General features: G+C 44.4%; 1 protein-coding gene across 1 annotated transcript in view; it reads left to right on the top strand.

Annotated features, from left to right (window-relative positions):
• The window catches only part of LOC308300354 (NLR family CARD domain-containing protein 3-like), a gene marked incomplete at both ends in the record, with an annotated part of 28918 nt that extends 24794 nt beyond the window's left edge, over positions 1-4124 (top strand). The window contains 3 exons of the mRNA XM_080744171.1: positions 1-71; positions 1947-1979; positions 4060-4124. Of these exons, the coding sequence (XP_080600297.1) occupies positions 1-71; positions 1947-1979; positions 4060-4124 (169 nt within the window). The remainder of the gene's footprint in view (positions 72-1946; positions 1980-4059) is intronic.
• Between the last annotated feature and the right edge of the window lie 12759 nt (positions 4125-16883).

Below are 16883 nucleotides of genomic sequence, written 5' to 3'. Positions count from 1 at the left end.
ATTCCTGTTCACTCTCACTGGATGTGAACACAGTGAGCAACTACCTCTCCCTGTCAGAGGAGGACAGAAAGGTGACTAGAACACGACAACACCAAGGTTACCCTGATCATCCAGAGAGATTCACCTCTAGGGAGCAGGTGTTGAGTAAAGAGAGTCTGTGTGAAGGTGGGAGGTCCTACTGGGAAGTGGAATGGAGTGGAGATTGGGTCCGTATAGCAGTCTGTTATAAAGACATCAACAGACAGGGTTATGCTGAGTCATTGTTTGGAGACAATAGCAAGTCATGGCGTTTAGAGTGCGATGATGGAAGCTACTCGTTCAGACACAACAATGTTCACACTGCAGTGTCAGGAGATTGTCCCTCCAGAGGCAGAGTGGGGGTGTACCTGGATCACAGTGCAGGGACTCTGTCATTTTACAGTGTTACTGACACCATGACCCTCCTCCATACAGTTCACACCACCTTCACACAACCTCTGTATGCAGGGATAGGGTGTTATAGTTATTTAGATACAGCAGAGCTGTGTAAGATGTGGTAGAGAGAGAGAGAGAGAGAGAGAGAGAAAGAGAGAGAGAGAGAGAGAGACGAACAAACAAACGGATGAACGGGGAGGGAGGGAGGAAGGGAGGGGCGGACGGACCGACGGACGGACGGACGGACGAGAGGGAGGGAGAGAGAGGGGGGCAGACAGACAGACAGAGAGAGAGGGGGGGGGGGGGGGTCAGGTGCTGCAGTGCTGGTAGAAGTACTCATATATTTTGGACTTGAGTAAAAGTAGAAATACCACAATGTAGAAATAACTGTTACCAGCGTTCTGAATTCTACTTGTTCAAAAGTATTAGTGTCAAAATATACTCAAGTAGCAAAAGTAAAAGTACTCGTTATGCAGAATGTATTTCATGTTATTAATTAAAAATACTATTGTTGATCATTAACCTGTTATGCATGATTTTATGGTTTGGGCTTTTGAAAATATCAGATCTACAAGTGTTGTACCCCTGAAACAGGGGAGAATATAATATGTGTGTGTGAAACAACACAGACACGTCTTTTCTCATTCAAGTGGTTGTATTGATTGTTGGCTGTGGCTCCCCCTACGGACAGACTGAAGAACTGAAGGCATGAGCAATCGATTTCTGACACGTCAAGGCATTACTAGCCCATCAGTTAAATATTCATTCTATTACACACTCCCCCTCAAAAATAAATGTTGTCTTCAACATTGTGATCTTTTGACCCTTAGTACACATTTACAATCTGGAACTCTTTTGACAAATATTACATTTTGAAATTCACATTTCACAAAATGACATGCATCCTGGCACCCCAGAACTCTTTTTATGCCCTTGTTATCGGTGCCAGTGCTCACAACTCTGGAACTCTTTTGCAAGTATCATATTCTGAAATTCACACCTCACAAAATGTCAATGCATCATGACACCCCGGAACTCTTTTTATGCCCTTGTTATCGGTGTCAGTGCTCACAACTCTGGAACTCTTTTTATACCCTCGTTAATGGTTTGCTGTATTTATCATCCGACTTTGTCACAAGTCCACGAGTGAGTCACAGTTTATGACAAGGATTGTAGATGAAAACGTGTGCATTCAACAGTCTATATCCCATATATGAAAGGAGGCCGGTAGTAGTATGGCAGCATCGGAACTGTCCATGGCACTTGGGTATTTGCATAGTAAGGCAGCGCTGTTATGTCATGACAAGTTGGATTTCCAAGTTGGTCATACGTGAAGATCTTTGGTGATCTGCGCTCTCTCTGAGGTCGGTGAGATCGTTGCTCCTCCTCGATATCTTGAACTGATGACTGGGGTACTTCTCCCATAGGTAAGTTCTCCATTTGATTGTTCTCAGGTATGTATTCTCCCACAGGTAAGTTCTCCATTTGATTATTCTCAGGTAAATATTCCACTTGGCTTCCTTCACTCTCAGGTAAGTATTCCTCTGGGTTCTCCTCGTGTTCAGGTAAGTAGTCAAATGATTCCCCCCAATCACCTATGCCTTCTGACTGAGACTGCCAATTGTCAACGGGCTCTTCTACTTCAGTCTCACTTGGGACATGTCCCTGCTGATTCGGTGACTGGCATGGCTGTTGAAGTGGTGAATCCACAAAGTAATATTCCTCCTCTTCATCATCCTCGTCATCCTCTTCAACCATGTATTTCTTTGTCTCTGATGTTTTTCTTCGTGGTTTCAGTTTCATGTGCGGTTGTACTGGAACTTCCAGTGGCAGGTGGTCACAGGGCAAGAGAAGATTGCGATGTAATACCCTAGATCTCCCTTTTCCTTGTTCTGGTTTTAGCTCATAGACTGGTACATCTTTTCCAACTTGACGAACAACAGTATGGATAGAGTCTTCCCAATGATTTCTTAACTTGCCTGGGCCTCCGCGAGGTGTCATGTTCCTCACTAAAACACGGTCCCCTGGGTACAATGCTGAGCTTCTCACTTTGGTATCATAAGCTCCCTTGCTCTTTACTGTAGCTTTATGCATGTTTTCTTGGGTGATCTTATAGGCCTCTTCCATCCCCTTTTCCATTTCTCCACATAGTCACTGAGACTGCCACTCCTTGGTTCAGGATTTAAGTTGAATAGCATATCGATGGGTAATCGTGGGGACCGCCCAAAGAGGAGGTAGAATGGGGAGTATCCGGTTACTTCACATCGAGTGCAATTGTATGCGTATATCAGCTTATTCAAAGAATCCTTCCAGTTTGTCTTTTGTTGGTCAGTAAGCGTCTTCAACATCTGGATTAAAGAGCGATTAAAACGCTCTACTTGTCCATTTCCCTGTGGGTGGTAAGGTGTTGTCCTCGACCCAGCGACACCACAGTACTTGCTCAGTTGGGAGAAGAGTTGGTTCTCAAACTCGCCACCTTGATCATGATGTATTCTCGCCGGAAAACCATATTTGAGGGCATAGTCATTAAAGATCCGATCAGCCACCGTTTTCCCGGACTTATTTGTGGTAGCATACGCCTGGGCAAAGCGAGTGAAGTGGTCAATGATTACAAGTATATATTCATAACCACCCTTCACATAGCTCAAGCTTATCCCACTCCCTTAACAGGCATCGACTTTGCATGCTGAGACTTCTCAGTTCTCTCCCAACTGGTCTCGTTCCTGACAGTTTGTACTGCACCACCGGTGCTATATTCTGGTCGTCTCTCTGGCTCTGTTGTATCTCTGCTGTGGTAAATGAGATGATCGGTGCATTTCTGGTAGTCACTGCACACGTAGCCGAGATAGCCATTGACCATGATATGTCAGATTCTTGCTGTGCTTCTACTGCCTGTGCAGTTGCTCCCACTGCATCAAATGACATCTCCTCCGTACAGTGTCGCATTAGTGTCTCCATGTCTATGGGCATCCTTGACAAACTGTCCGCATCTATATTCTCTTTCCCTGGGCGATACTTAATGCTGAAATGGAAATCAGCAAGTTCCGAGACCCACCGACTTCCTGTTGCATTTAATTTGGCAGTGGATAACACATATGTAAGTGGGTTATTATCACTGTACACTGTGAAGAAAGAGGCGTAGTATAAATAATCACGAAACTTTTCTGTGATCGCCCATTTAAGAGCCAGAAACTCCAATTTCCGTGAATGGAGATTGTAGTTCTTCTCTGGTGCTGTCAAGGTTAGTGATCCATACGCAATGACACGGAGTTTCCCAGTCTGCCGCTGATATAACACAGCTCCTAAACCTTTGTTGGATGCGTCCGTGTGAAGGATGAAAGGCTGAGAAAAGTCTGGGAATCCAAGGACTGGAGGCTGAACTAAACAGTCAATCAGCTGTTCTAGGATTTGTTGGTGCGTTTCTGTCCACTTGACTGGTGTGTTTGATGGTATCCCTCTGGACTTTGCTTTTGTGTCCAGCTTTCTTCCCCTATCTTGTCTCTTGTTTCCTTCCTCTGGCCCTTTGAGTAGGTCATAGAGCGGGCTGGCGATGCGTGAGAAGTCTTTTATATATTGCCTATAATAGCTTAAGAGGCCCATAATTCCTCTCAGCTCACCAACAGTCTTCGGCCTTGTGTCTTTCAGAGCCCTTACTGATGCAGTATCGGCAGGGTCCATTCTGCTACCTTCTGCAGACCACCGGCGCCTAACTCTGTCCCCACTAGGGGGAGCACAAATCCTTTTTTTTCTTTTTTTTTTCTTTTTGGCGCCGCAAAGCGGCGCCGCGAAAAATCGGTTATTCGCGGTTATAAAGTCGTCTAAAATGAGTATTTTGGGGTATAAAGTCGACTAAAACGGGTTTCCTTTATTAAGTCATTTTCGGGTGTCTTTGGGGCTTCACATTGGATATGTTATGCTAACTCCAGGCAGTCAGTTCTGTTCATTGTTGTCCCAATTTCTCCTCCATCTGATTCTGAGCCACTCAAATTCCAAAAGTTCCCGTTCTGTTAAAGTGTTCTGTGTTAAAGCCAAACACCCCCCCCCCCCCTCTCGGAGTCCCGAGTCGAGCACTGCTCGGACACGCACCGCGGTCCGCGGGGCACCCAACAAGCCAACACACAATGTGCGCACAACACAACCACACTGACCACAAGTCAACCATGACCAAAGATCTGCAACCAGCAGCTACCAATATTTACAAGCAAGCAAGCATCGCATCGCATCACACGCGCGCGCGCACGCACGCACGCACGCACGCACGCACACCCACACCCACACACACACACACACACACACACACACACACACACATGGAGGAGGAGAGAAGACGCTGGCTAACTCCACACACAGTGAACAGTTAGTTAAATAAAGCCATGTCTTACCTTGAGAAAATGACAAGAAAATATCCAATTTTATATTGAGGTGCCCAGAAGAAAGTAGAGGCACACAACACAACGTGTCATGTCATCCAGATTCTTTGAACAGCGTCAAAAAGTTTAGTTCACGTATGGTAAATGTAAAAGCTATCCACATGTCCTATGGATGTCTGTAGTTAACCCCAGGTAGCATATTCCACTGTGAAACAACTGTTTCATTCTGTTATTTAGATAAAGCCATGCCATGTTGTTTGTTGTGCAGCGCGCTGTCAGACAGAGGTTCAGACAGTCACTGTGATTGGTTGAGAAACCAGTAGACCTCTACCTCCCGCCCCCCATTCGCTGTGATTGGTTTAGAAGCCATGCTATGGGTGCTTCAAAGGGTCAAACAAGGCGAATTTCTGACGTTCTTCTTCTTAATCACATTTTGTGATTATATGATCGTAAATAAATAACAGGAGGGAGGGGGAGCCGGGCTCCCCCGACTGGCAGATAGGGGGAGCCATTGCTCCCCTTGGCTCTATTGAATAGGCGCCAGTGCTGCAGACACAATTCTCCCAAGGTACCGGACCTGGGTCTTGAATAGGTCGCACTTGCTCGGCTTAAGTTTGATCCCATACTGTCGCAGGCGCTGTAACACTCTTCTGACATCGTTGATATGGGTTTCAAATGTTTTACTGAAGACGATGGTGTCATCCAGATATGGAACACATATCTCATCCCTTAAATCACCTAAACACTCCTCCATGCAGCGTTGGAATGCTGCAGGTGCATTCATGAGCCCGAATGGGATTCTAACCCACTCATACAAGCGCCAAGGGGTCACGAAAGCTGTCAGGTGCTTGCTTTCTTTGGCCATGAACCCCTGGTGGTAAGCTCTTCCTTGGTCCAATAATGAAAACAGGGTGTTGCCTCCCAAGTTATCCATGATATCCTGTACCCTGGGGATGGGTTGGCGGTCAGGGTGAGTCTTTTTGTTCAACTCCCTGTAGTCAATACATAAGCGCAAAGTGCCATCTTTTTTTCTTACGCACACCACAGGAGAAGAATAGGATGAGTTTGATTTCTCAACCCAGCCTTGTGCGATTAAATCAAGTATATATTCTTTCATTTCCTGGTACAAAGGCTTCGGGACAGACACATACGTTCGTGCCACTGGGTCACTGTCTTTCAACGAGATCTTCAAGTGCAACTGTTCAATACAGCCTATGTCACTATCAGATTTGGAGAATGAGCTGGATTCTTCTCGTAGCATTTGACTTACTATTTCCCTCTGTTCTTCACCCATGTGACTCAGATCAACAGGAGGGTCCCACAGCTCCTCACTGCTATCATTCTTGTTGACCCCCTGATTCTGGATGTGATTTACAGTAACAGGTGGGCAAGCCTTTTCGAGTATACTGGCTGGATATATTGACTTGATGGGCTGTGCGGTGCCAATGAGGGTTTTCCCTGCTAAGATGATATCGTGGTTGGTGGGGTTCTGCACATCCACGATGACATATGGAAAAGCTCCTTTTCTGACTAATAAGAGGGTATCACAAAATGCAAGCCCTTCTGGCCATTGCTGCTTCTCATCTGGCTCAAATATGAGCGTTGTGTCCTCTTCAAAGGGCCTTGAATGCACCCGACATTCCACCTGAACAGCACTATGTTTTGGCACACTGATCCTCCCTATCGTTGTTTTTACTGGGTACTCACATGTTTGTTCTGTACTCACTGCGTTGATAAAAGCCCTTATTTGGTTCTTTTTCAACCCTGGAAAAGCCGTCTCCACTGTCTTCACCAAGTTCTCTGTGTGAGTGTATTCTGCCTGATCCTGTTGACTGTTTAGGACAATGCACTCAATAACATTAAACCCAAGTATGGGGCGAGGCTGCTGGTTACCTTTCAACACCAACACTGGGATGAGGAGCTCTTTAGCATCAGCTGCCAGACTGAAGGTCACTTCAATATAACCAACATAGGGCATTTCAGTTCCATTTGCTGCTTCAAGCTGTAAGGGGTCAAGTGGGTCAATAATCTCTGCAATATCTTTCAGCTTTACACCAGGTAAGTGTTCCGTTTTCCATTGTTCATCTATAACGCACACCTGTGAGCCTGTATCCCATAGCATCCGAGTTCTCTGTCCTTGTAAGTATGCTTCAATGAGACATTTCTTTCCCACCAAATCAATCACTGTGGAGTTATTTCTTCCTTGACTGTTCCTGCCTTCCTCATTAACCTTGTGACATGTGGAAGTTCTTTGTCTTTCTTCTCTTGAGCAGCTAGATGGTGTACAGCTGTTTTTATGTTCTGACCAGTGCATAACTTGACATTCTTTTGAACAGTAAAATGTTTTCTTACAGACAGCACTGTTTCAATGTTTGGTTTTCCTCTTTTCTTCCACAATTCAGACAGCATTGGGACCCATTTATTTGACTGGTCACTCCCGGTCCCGTGGAAGCGACCGATCTTCGTTTAAAGGACTCTCACGAGTTGCTCTTGGATCTCTGTACACTTTGCAGCCTGCCCGGTAGTGCTCACTGCTTCCACAGTTGGTGCAATGCTGGCAGTACTCCACCCCATTCTGTCTGCAGTTGAAACATACAGGCCGGGCACGTGGTGCTGGGTAGAACCGTTGGGGTGCAAATCGCTGTTGGAACTGTGCAGTTTCTCTCATCGGTGTCGATCCTTGAGCGGGCCAGTGCCCCTGTGCTGCCCCTGACGGGTGATTGTGGGCTGGCATATTTTCATGTTCTCTAGTCATGGGAGGATACTGTACATGCGTTGGGTGGTAGGCTGTCATGCTGTCCTGTTCTCTGCCAGCCGGCTGATATTGCTGTGGCCCCTGTGTTGTCTTCTGGATACTTTCTCTGATGTGGGCCACCTCAGCTTTCAGATCCTTTAACATCACCATATCTGATCGTAACTCTTTAAGCTCTGTTAACAAATCAGGTGAGGGCGTGGTTGCCTGCTGTTGAGGGTTACATTTCTTTTCACCAGAAATATCATTGGACTGAACTACATGAACATTAGCAGGACGAGGAGGTAAGTTCAGTCTCTTCTTATCATGCCTCTCTTTTTCATTAGAGCATGCAACATTAAGTTTCTCCAGGAGCAACTCATCTGAGGTAGATGTCTGTAGGAGGTAAGGTTGTAGGTCACTCTTTACACTGTCGCTTTGTAGGCCAGTGAGTACTGTATGCATGAAAAGGCTCTGTACTAGTACAGGATCGTACTTAAGGCCAGACTCTGCCTCCTGAGAGGCAAACAGTATTTTCTGCCTCAAGTCCATTGCACGCAGGAGAAAGTTCTGCGGGGTCTCCTTTTGGCCCTGGACATCAGCGGTGAGTTGTTTATACAGCTCTGTTGCGCTCCTCTCCTGATAATGAGACCTGAGGATCCTTCGTAAGGTAGGTAAGGTCAGATCTTTTTTTCCCTCAAGGTAACTCCGCAGTTGCAGACCTGGTACGATAGCCCTGATCACAGCATCCACTATTTCCAGTTCTGGATAACCTTTACTCAGCCCATTCTCGATTTGGCGCGCCAGACTAGAAAACGTGAGCCTGTCTTTCTGTCCGAGTTCTCCTATTTGACCTCTTTGTACTCTTTGCGCCAGGGATCTGGATGAGCCTGTGCCATGTTATTTTGAGTTAAGCTGTGGTCTAGAGTAGAGTCCACCTTTTTGGTCACCAAACCCTGTATTTCGCCTTCCTTCTGCTGCAGAGCCAGCTTCAGTGCCTCTAGCTCCCTTTGTAATCTTTCCTGCTCCTCTTCTTTTTTGGCTGATGAACTAATTTCACTGATCACGTCAATACTGTTTATCATATCCCTTAACACTAGCAGCTCTGACATTCCCTCATCTTCGAGACTCTCCAAGTCACTGCTCTCAACATATCTTATGACATGTGAGATAAGAGCATTGCGTGTTTTGCCGGTCACATTCTCTTTTCCTGGCCCTGAGATCTTCAGAAAGTCAATGACTTTTATCAATTGGTCTGAGGTGAGTCTATACAATGCTCCTTTAATCTCTAGGTGGAGGGTCTCCAATGGTGACTCCATTTTCAAACAGGTAGGTGGACAACAGTGCTGGCGTAGAGAGTTTTCACAATGTCAATGTACGTTCACCTCAGAATGCACACGTACCATTCACTTTACGCCCTCTGCTATAGCCACTTTGTCCTCTGCTGCCTGGGTTGTTTTGGGGAGATATTGATGGAAGGGGTCCTTGTAGATAGAAGGTGGTCCTCACATCATCATCTCAGCAGTGCCTCCATGATGTTGTACCCCTGAAACAGGGGAGAATATAATATGTGTGTGTGAAACAACACAGACACGTCTTTTCTCATTCAAGTGGTTGTATTGAATGAAGAATGTTGGCTGTGGCTCCCCCTACAGACAGACTGAAGAACTGAAGGCATGAGCAATCGATTTCTGACACGTCAAGGCATTACTAGCCCATTCAGTTAAATATTCATTCTATTACACACAAGCTCACAGCGCGGCACGATGTGACGCGTTGTGAGCTTGTAGATCTGTTATTTTTAAATGTCTTTCAAATTAAAATTTTTGAAAACACACTGACATATGGACCAATGCTCTACGCCTGGTGAGCTTGTAGCTCTGATATTTTCACTATTTCGGAATAGTTTTGAATGTTTGTAAACACACGGCCATATATGGACCCATGTTCTACACCAGTGGTTCTCAAAGTGTGGTCCAGGGATCCCTTGAGGAGGTTCTAAATGGACCTTTAAATGTCTGGAACTCTGAGTGTCCAAATGGAACCAAATGGACCCTTACAGGTCTGTAACTCTGAGATTGTCCAAATGGAACCAAATGGACCCTTACGGGTTTGTAACTCTGAGAGTGTACAAATGGAACCAAATGGACACTCTCAGAGTTATTGGGTTTCCTTGAAATTACAAAGATTGAGAACCACGGCTCTACATCTTGTGAGCTTGTAGATCTGCTATTTCCACTATTTCTGAATGTACAGTAACAGTGTGATAACTTGTCCTAAACAGAGACCAGGGTTCATGAGGTTAAAGTCACTGTAAATATTTGTACATCAACACCCTGATGAAGACAACTTGTCCAAAACGTTGATCATTAAAATCTTTTACATGGAACTACACTGAGTGTGTGTTGTTTTTACATGTTCTTACACACGTATGTATACGCACACACACACAATCAGGATTGATGAATCAGGATGAATATAATGATTATTTTTCAACTACTTTGGCTTCTATAGTTTAATAATCCTGGGGACATTTTTATACACAAAAAGCTAAGTTTTCTTGGATACAGAACAACACAAAGATCTGCATGTTACTGATAGACTGTAAAAAATATGGACCTTGTATCTCCGAAGTTTCAAATGTGTACGTTTCTTTGCAAAGTAAAGCCCTGCTTCATCATACAAGGCTGTCGCACAACAGTAGTGAAAACAGCAGATCTGACAGGGGCACACCAAAGGTCCCCAGGCACAGTGGTTGAGAAACACTGAGCTAAGGAACCAGAGGTGAGACGTTTGTGAATGAATCGAGTCTTTTGAACGCCTCTTTGAAATGAACGATGGGATCCGGTTCGCAGTAGTAAAAGTACAAAAGTATTGGTATCAAAATCAAAATGTACTTAAAGTACCAATAGTAGAAAGTACTCATTATGCAGAATGTCTCATTTCACAGGTTTTCCAATGAATATAATGTAGAAACATTTTTTTTAAATAGCAGATCTACAAGCAACAAGCTCACAATGCGTCACGTTGCGACACATTGTGAGCTTGTAGATCGGCTATTTGTCCACATTGTATGACAGATGCGTGTATCTATTCTACATCTAGCTTAAGGCAAGACCCACATTCAGAGTGAACAGTTTTAATTCAAATCTTTGCTTCTGGGGGTCCCTGGAACAACATATTTTGAGATGGGGGTCCGTGGCCAAATACATGTCTTTTTGAGGGTCCTTGACTTCACAAAGTTTGATAACTGACTATCTATAGGTCGATTCTACAAATGTCTTCTAAATCAGAAGACAACGAGAAAAAAAAATACTATATCAGTGGTTCTCAAACTTTTTCATGTCAAGGACCCCCAAAATGTTATGTATTTGACCACGGACCCCTCATCTCAAAATATGTTGTTCCGGGGACCCCCAGAAGCAAAGATTTGAGTTAAAAATGTTGATTCTAAATGTGGGTCTTATCTATTCTGCATCTAGCTTGGGGCCTCAGACCAGGTCATTCTAAATGTGGGTCTTATCTATTCTGCATCTACCTTAGGGCCTCAGACCAGGTCATTCTAAATGCGGGTCTTATCTATTCTGCATCTACCTTAGGGCCTCAGACCAGGTCATTCTAAATGTGGGTCTTATCTATTCTGCATCTACCTTAGGGCCTCAGACCAGGTGGCGTCACTTTAAGATTTCACTGTAGTGGAGAGGAGATGTGTGGTTGTCGAGAGACACATTTTTTTCTAAATGGCTGAGTCAGAAGAGGAGATGGAAAATCAAGAGTGTGAGAGCAGGAATGAAAGGAAAAGGAAGAAAACAACGGGCAGTTACTGTTAAGAGAGTGACCAGGAAGAGAGGTGTCTTGTTGGAATGCGAGCAGAGACGCAGGTCGATGGCATTTTCAGTAACCAACATGATGTTGCCAAGTTTATTGTTGAGAAAGTGGGACGAATTAAGTCACTGCGGGTCACCAGGAGTGGGGTTGTTATATTTGAGTGCAATGCAGATCAGTTGGACAAAGCCATGAGCATAAAGACATATGTGAAGTGGTGCCGTGTTAGCATGTTTTGATTGGGACAAAAACAAGTTAAAGGGGAATTTCGGTCAAAAACAACTTTCCTACCTTTGAAATGATGTTTTGGAAGCCTTCAGGGTGATCCAGGAGTTGTTTTGGCCAAAGCAGCAATTTATTCCATTTTCGATTGTATGTCCAGCTCAAAACAGCACATATAGGATCAGTTATTATTCCGGTTATTTTTCTCGCTTCAAAGTCCATTTTTTTGCTTTGTATCAGTCTCTGGTGCTCTTGCTAGCTACAGGAGGTACTGTTTCCACGGGAGCATCCATGTTTGTTGACGAAACTGTGACCTTTCAACTCCGCCTAGTTGGTGCAATCCCGGCTCTCGCCACTAGGGGCGCGCCGCATACTAGACCCAGTCTATGACTAGACCACAGATATACAGTAATCATAGAGTATATAAACAATAGAGAGCGGACCGGCCCCGCCCCACTATCATTTCAATGCATGTGCTCAGTGGCGTTTTGAAGCAACGGCTACGTGCTAGCATGTAGCTAATCCAGGTGCATTCTGGGGGATGGCCCCACTACCTAGTGTGGCCAAAATGACATCACGCTGCTCTCCACTCAGAGGAAGCAGAGAGGAAGGATTGTCTGGAGTGGAGGGGGCGGGGCCAAAATGCGCTTTTAGGCTGCAGTTCCAACTTTGGCCACCATCGGGGTTGCTTCAAATCTAGCCCTGGGTTCTGGGGGCTTGACAGTAATAGGCTCTATGCATATACGCCATTTTGTTCTACTTCCGGGTGTCTTTCGACTTCCTTCACAGGTGTTACTGATGATACTAATGAAGGGTCTGTTTGATTTATTGTACAGTGGTTCTTTAATTTCAAGGACCCCCATAACTCTGTACAAATGGAATCAACAAATGGAATCAAATGGACCCTTGCAGGTCCATTTGCCTCCATTTGCACTGTCAGAGTTATACACCTGTATGGGGACATTTGGAACCCACTCAATTACACTTTGAGACCCACTGGTGTAGCAGAGTGTTTCCATAGTGAGCCAACATGCACAATATCAGCACCCTGACTCTGTTTGACCAGAATGGAACAGACCCTTCATTAGTATCATTGGTAACACCTGTGAAGGAAGTCAAAAGACACCCGGAAGTAGAACACAATGGCGTATATGCATATAGCCTATTCTATGCTGCTGCTACTCTCTCCACCCCACTTCTCTGGTGCTTTGTTTCGGTATCATTGGGTCTTTTCTATCTCTTATTGAATAATTTGAATATCGGGATAAAACAACACTGATGGCTCATTGATGGCCTATCTCAAGTCTATTGTCAGTCAACATTCCTTCAGAGAGCTGTGAAAATGCAAACCCCTTGAAAATGTAGTCCTATTTACACAGTATGTAAATGTCATTTAGCCCTATAGTCTCCCACAACTTTTTTTTTTTATTATTTCAATTGGATCATTACATTACATTAGAGATTTGAATTATTTGTATCATGATAGCCTGTCTCTGTAATGCTATATTTCTATACATCTCATGATCTCAATAGAATATCCACCCTTTAAAATGTATTTTTTTATTTTAATTTTTTCCAAAAATATTCATTGTATTGTTTTAAATGTGTATTTTTTTTAAATAAATGGGCAATAAGTAACAAGGAGTATATGTTATTTCCGTTCACATGAATACATGTCCTTATCTCTCATCAAGAAATAAGCTCAGACATAATAAGATTTGTTGATTGACCTTATTCACAAACCTTTTCAATCGTTAGCTTCTATTACCAGTAAGACTCCCTAATCGGGAGATAAGCGACCGTCAGGTCGCAGCGTGATTTTAGGGCAAAATGTGTAGGAGCAGTGTCCAAAAATGTGGTTCAAAAGATCTGCCTGATGGTGGCGCTATATGGGACATCCATATTGATGAGATGAGTGTAGACATACTGTGTACCGATTTGCGTGATTTTAGGGCAAAATCTGTAGGAGCAGTGTCCAAAAATGTGTTTGAAAAAATTGGCCTGATGGTGGCGCTATATGGGACAGATCCATGTTGATGACATGAGTGTAGACATAGTGTGTACCGATTTGTGTGATTTTAGGGCAAAATCTGTAGGAGCAGTGTCCAAAAATGTGTTTTGCAAGAATCGGCCTCATGGTGGCGCTAGAAGAGGGCCATGTGAGAAATGAGGGGTGGGGTCTCCGCGTTGCCTTGGCGGACGTATAGGTACCGGCCCCGGCTCTCCCGGACGCTCCTAGCCCGAGTTACGGCATTTTATGTGAGCTGCAGTGGAGGGGGTCCTCCACTGGGGGCGCCACCACTTTGGCATCCGTTCTGGAGCACCAGGAGTCGGTGGTCCCCGGGAATTCCCCGTGAGCAGCCCCGTTGGGGTGGTCATTTGGTAATTTTTTGCACATTTGGTCATTTTTTACATCTGGGGGTCCCCCAGGGACCTGGGGGTCCCTGGAGCTCTGGGGGTCCTTGGAGGTTGTAGTTTGGCAGGCAAGGAGTGTGTGTGCAAAATTTGGCATGGATCGGGGCAACGGTTGCGGAGATATGAGCAGGGCAATAGTGTGACGTGTGAGGTGTGACAGACAGACTGACGGACGGACGGACGGACGGACGGACGGACGGACGGACGGACGGACGGACTGACTGACTGACTGACTCACAGTTTGTGGAGGTTTTGATAGTAAGTGCGACCTGACGGTCGCAATAAGTTTAGCCAGAGCTTGTCAAACACATGCATAGTTACAACTAGTTTGCAAATATAAAGACACATGTATTTAGAAGATCCTCCTTTTGTAAACCTAATCTGACTAGCTTGTCTAGTATTTTAACTTGCATTATAATGTATCTCTACCGCAGCATTTGTTACATTATTCAAGACACCTTTGTTTTGGGGTTGACAACGACCCTAATTTGCATTCCATCAAAAAGCTCCAGCTATGTCCTCTTCTTTTGAAAAGGATACAATAGGCTGATATTTACATACTGTAGGTGTGAGTTATTTCTGTATACCCTTTGTTGAGGCTAAGACAACACTTTTCATATACGAAAGACAGCTTGAGGGTTGCATCAGTTTATTTTACAAATGATTTTCTTCACAAAGCAAACAACAGCAGAAGGGAGCTGGTCTAGTATGCGCCCTAGTGGCGAGAGCCGGGATTGCACCAACTAGGCGGAGTTGAAAGGTCACAGTTTCGTCCATGGATGCTCCCGTGGAAACAGTACCTCCTGTAGCTAGCAAGAGCACCAGAGACTGATACAAAGCGAAAAAATGGACTTTGAAGCGAGAAAAATAACCGGAATAATAACTGATCCTATATGTGCTGTTTTGAGCTGGACATAAAATCGAAAATGGAATAAATTGCTGCTTTGGCCAAAACGACTCCTGGATCACCCTGAAGGCTTCCAAAAACATCATTTCAAAGGTAGGAAAGTTGTTTTTGACCGAAATTCCCCTTTAAGGGAGTCATTACTGGTGTGCCAATGTCGGTGAAACCAGAAGCGTTTGGAAATGATGACGGAGTGATTGATGCAAAAAGGTTGCATCGATTTAGAGAGGGTAAACGAGAGGAGAGCCAATCCATGTGTCTAACGTTTGAAGGGAGCGTATTACCTCAGAGAGTCTACCTGCAGTATGTGTGTTACAGGGTTCGGCCCTATGAAAGAGCACCGCTAAGGTGTTTTTGTTGCCAGAGGTATGGACACGCAGCTGCTGTGTGTAGGGAAAACAGAAGATGTGGGAGGTGTGGGGAGGAAAAATGCAAGGGGGATTGTGAAGAAAGGAAAGAAAAAGCAAAGTGTGTACATTGTGCAGGGGAGCACCACACAGGGTCGGCTCAGTGTCCTGGAGACAGAAGGAGATGAAGGTGAGCAGGGTTAGGACCGAAAGCAAGGGGATTTCATATGCTGAGGCGCTAAAGAAAGTGGAAAGGAGTGAGACAAGCAACACTAGCTGTGTTCCTGAGAGGGAGGCACAGCGAGAGTCTGAGAGGGAAAGGCAAATGGCTGGGACTGACAAGATCATTGGAATGGACAAGAAAAGTTTTTTGGCCTTCATAGCTATGGTCATTAATTGTGCAATCGACATCGAAACAAAGTCGGAAAGAATTAAGATGGTGTTGGAAGCGGCGAGGAGATTCTTGGATGTAGTGGATGTGACAGGAGAAGACTTGAACAACATTAAGGGAGGATTTCACACCAGTGGTGTGATTCAAGCATGTAGGGAATGGACAAAATAGGGAAGGGGTGCACCTTTCTTTTTTTTTCTTCTTTTTTTTCTTTTTTTTTTAAGTTTGTACAGCACAGAGTAAGAGAATATGGATTGATTATAGTAAAAGTTTGTCTGATCCATTTGGATCAGAAGGCGGCGGTAATGCACCGGATATACTGGATGCCAGCCGCCGTTAAAAACCAAAAAGAAGAAGAAGAAGACTAGTGGAGAGTTGACGCCCACTAACTTCCCATAAGGCCACAGTGAGAGCAGGAAGAGCCATTTGTTTGAAAGCTGCATGGCAGGTAAATGTTTATTTGAATGCAACTTTAGACACTGTTGAAGCAATGTTGTTGAAATATGTTGCAGTTAAATGGATTGGTTTACATTTGCTATTTAAAGCAATTGAATAATCTAAACGCTGCATTATAATTTAACTTTTATTGTTGAATTGAATGAGTTGACTTTAGCCCTAGAATGTCTGTGATCATTCATATAGACTTTGTCAATATTCCTGTATCACAGCCATAGAACGCCCCCATTGCGCGGCGGTTAGCAGCTAATCTGCGCGGCTGTTAGCAGTGATGCGCGTTACTTGTGTACTCACCCAATAATTTATTCCTCAGCCTGGGAGAAAGATATTGTCCTGTAGTGTCATATCCCTTTGAAAGTTCTGCCTGAAAACGTGTATTTAGTCAAATATCTCCACTTATCCACGAACCAACACGGATGACTTTCCGACCGGGCGAGGGGCCCGGAATGATCTGCTGGACTGAATATATCAAAACTTCCTTTGAGAAGGACAAATGTACGGGGCACACAATCACGCAGGTGGTGTGATTAATCACCCCACGTCAATCACAAGCACCTGTCAATTGTGTGCCCCATACGTTTGTGTCCCGAACCCTTGAAATACAATAGTTATAGTTATAACTAACACACAATATTGGGTAAGCAATGTCTGTTTTGCAGTTTGAAATCGGCAATTGTTTCCAAAATATGGAAAATGTAATTGTATGAATATCCTACCTGACCTGGCGGAGACCTGTGCTCCGAAGCGGCACTTTTTTCTCATTTATATATATTTTCCTGATCATTAAAGATTTGTTGCTAAAATGTTG

The sequence above is a fragment of the Nannobrachium achirus genome, assembly GCF_963921795.1.
Source record: "Nannobrachium achirus genome assembly, chromosome: 16".
NCBI lineage: Eukaryota > Metazoa > Chordata > Actinopteri > Myctophiformes > Myctophidae > Nannobrachium > Nannobrachium achirus.
Note: the sequence above shows the minus strand (reverse complement) of the source record. Positions and strands in the feature narration are given on the sequence as shown.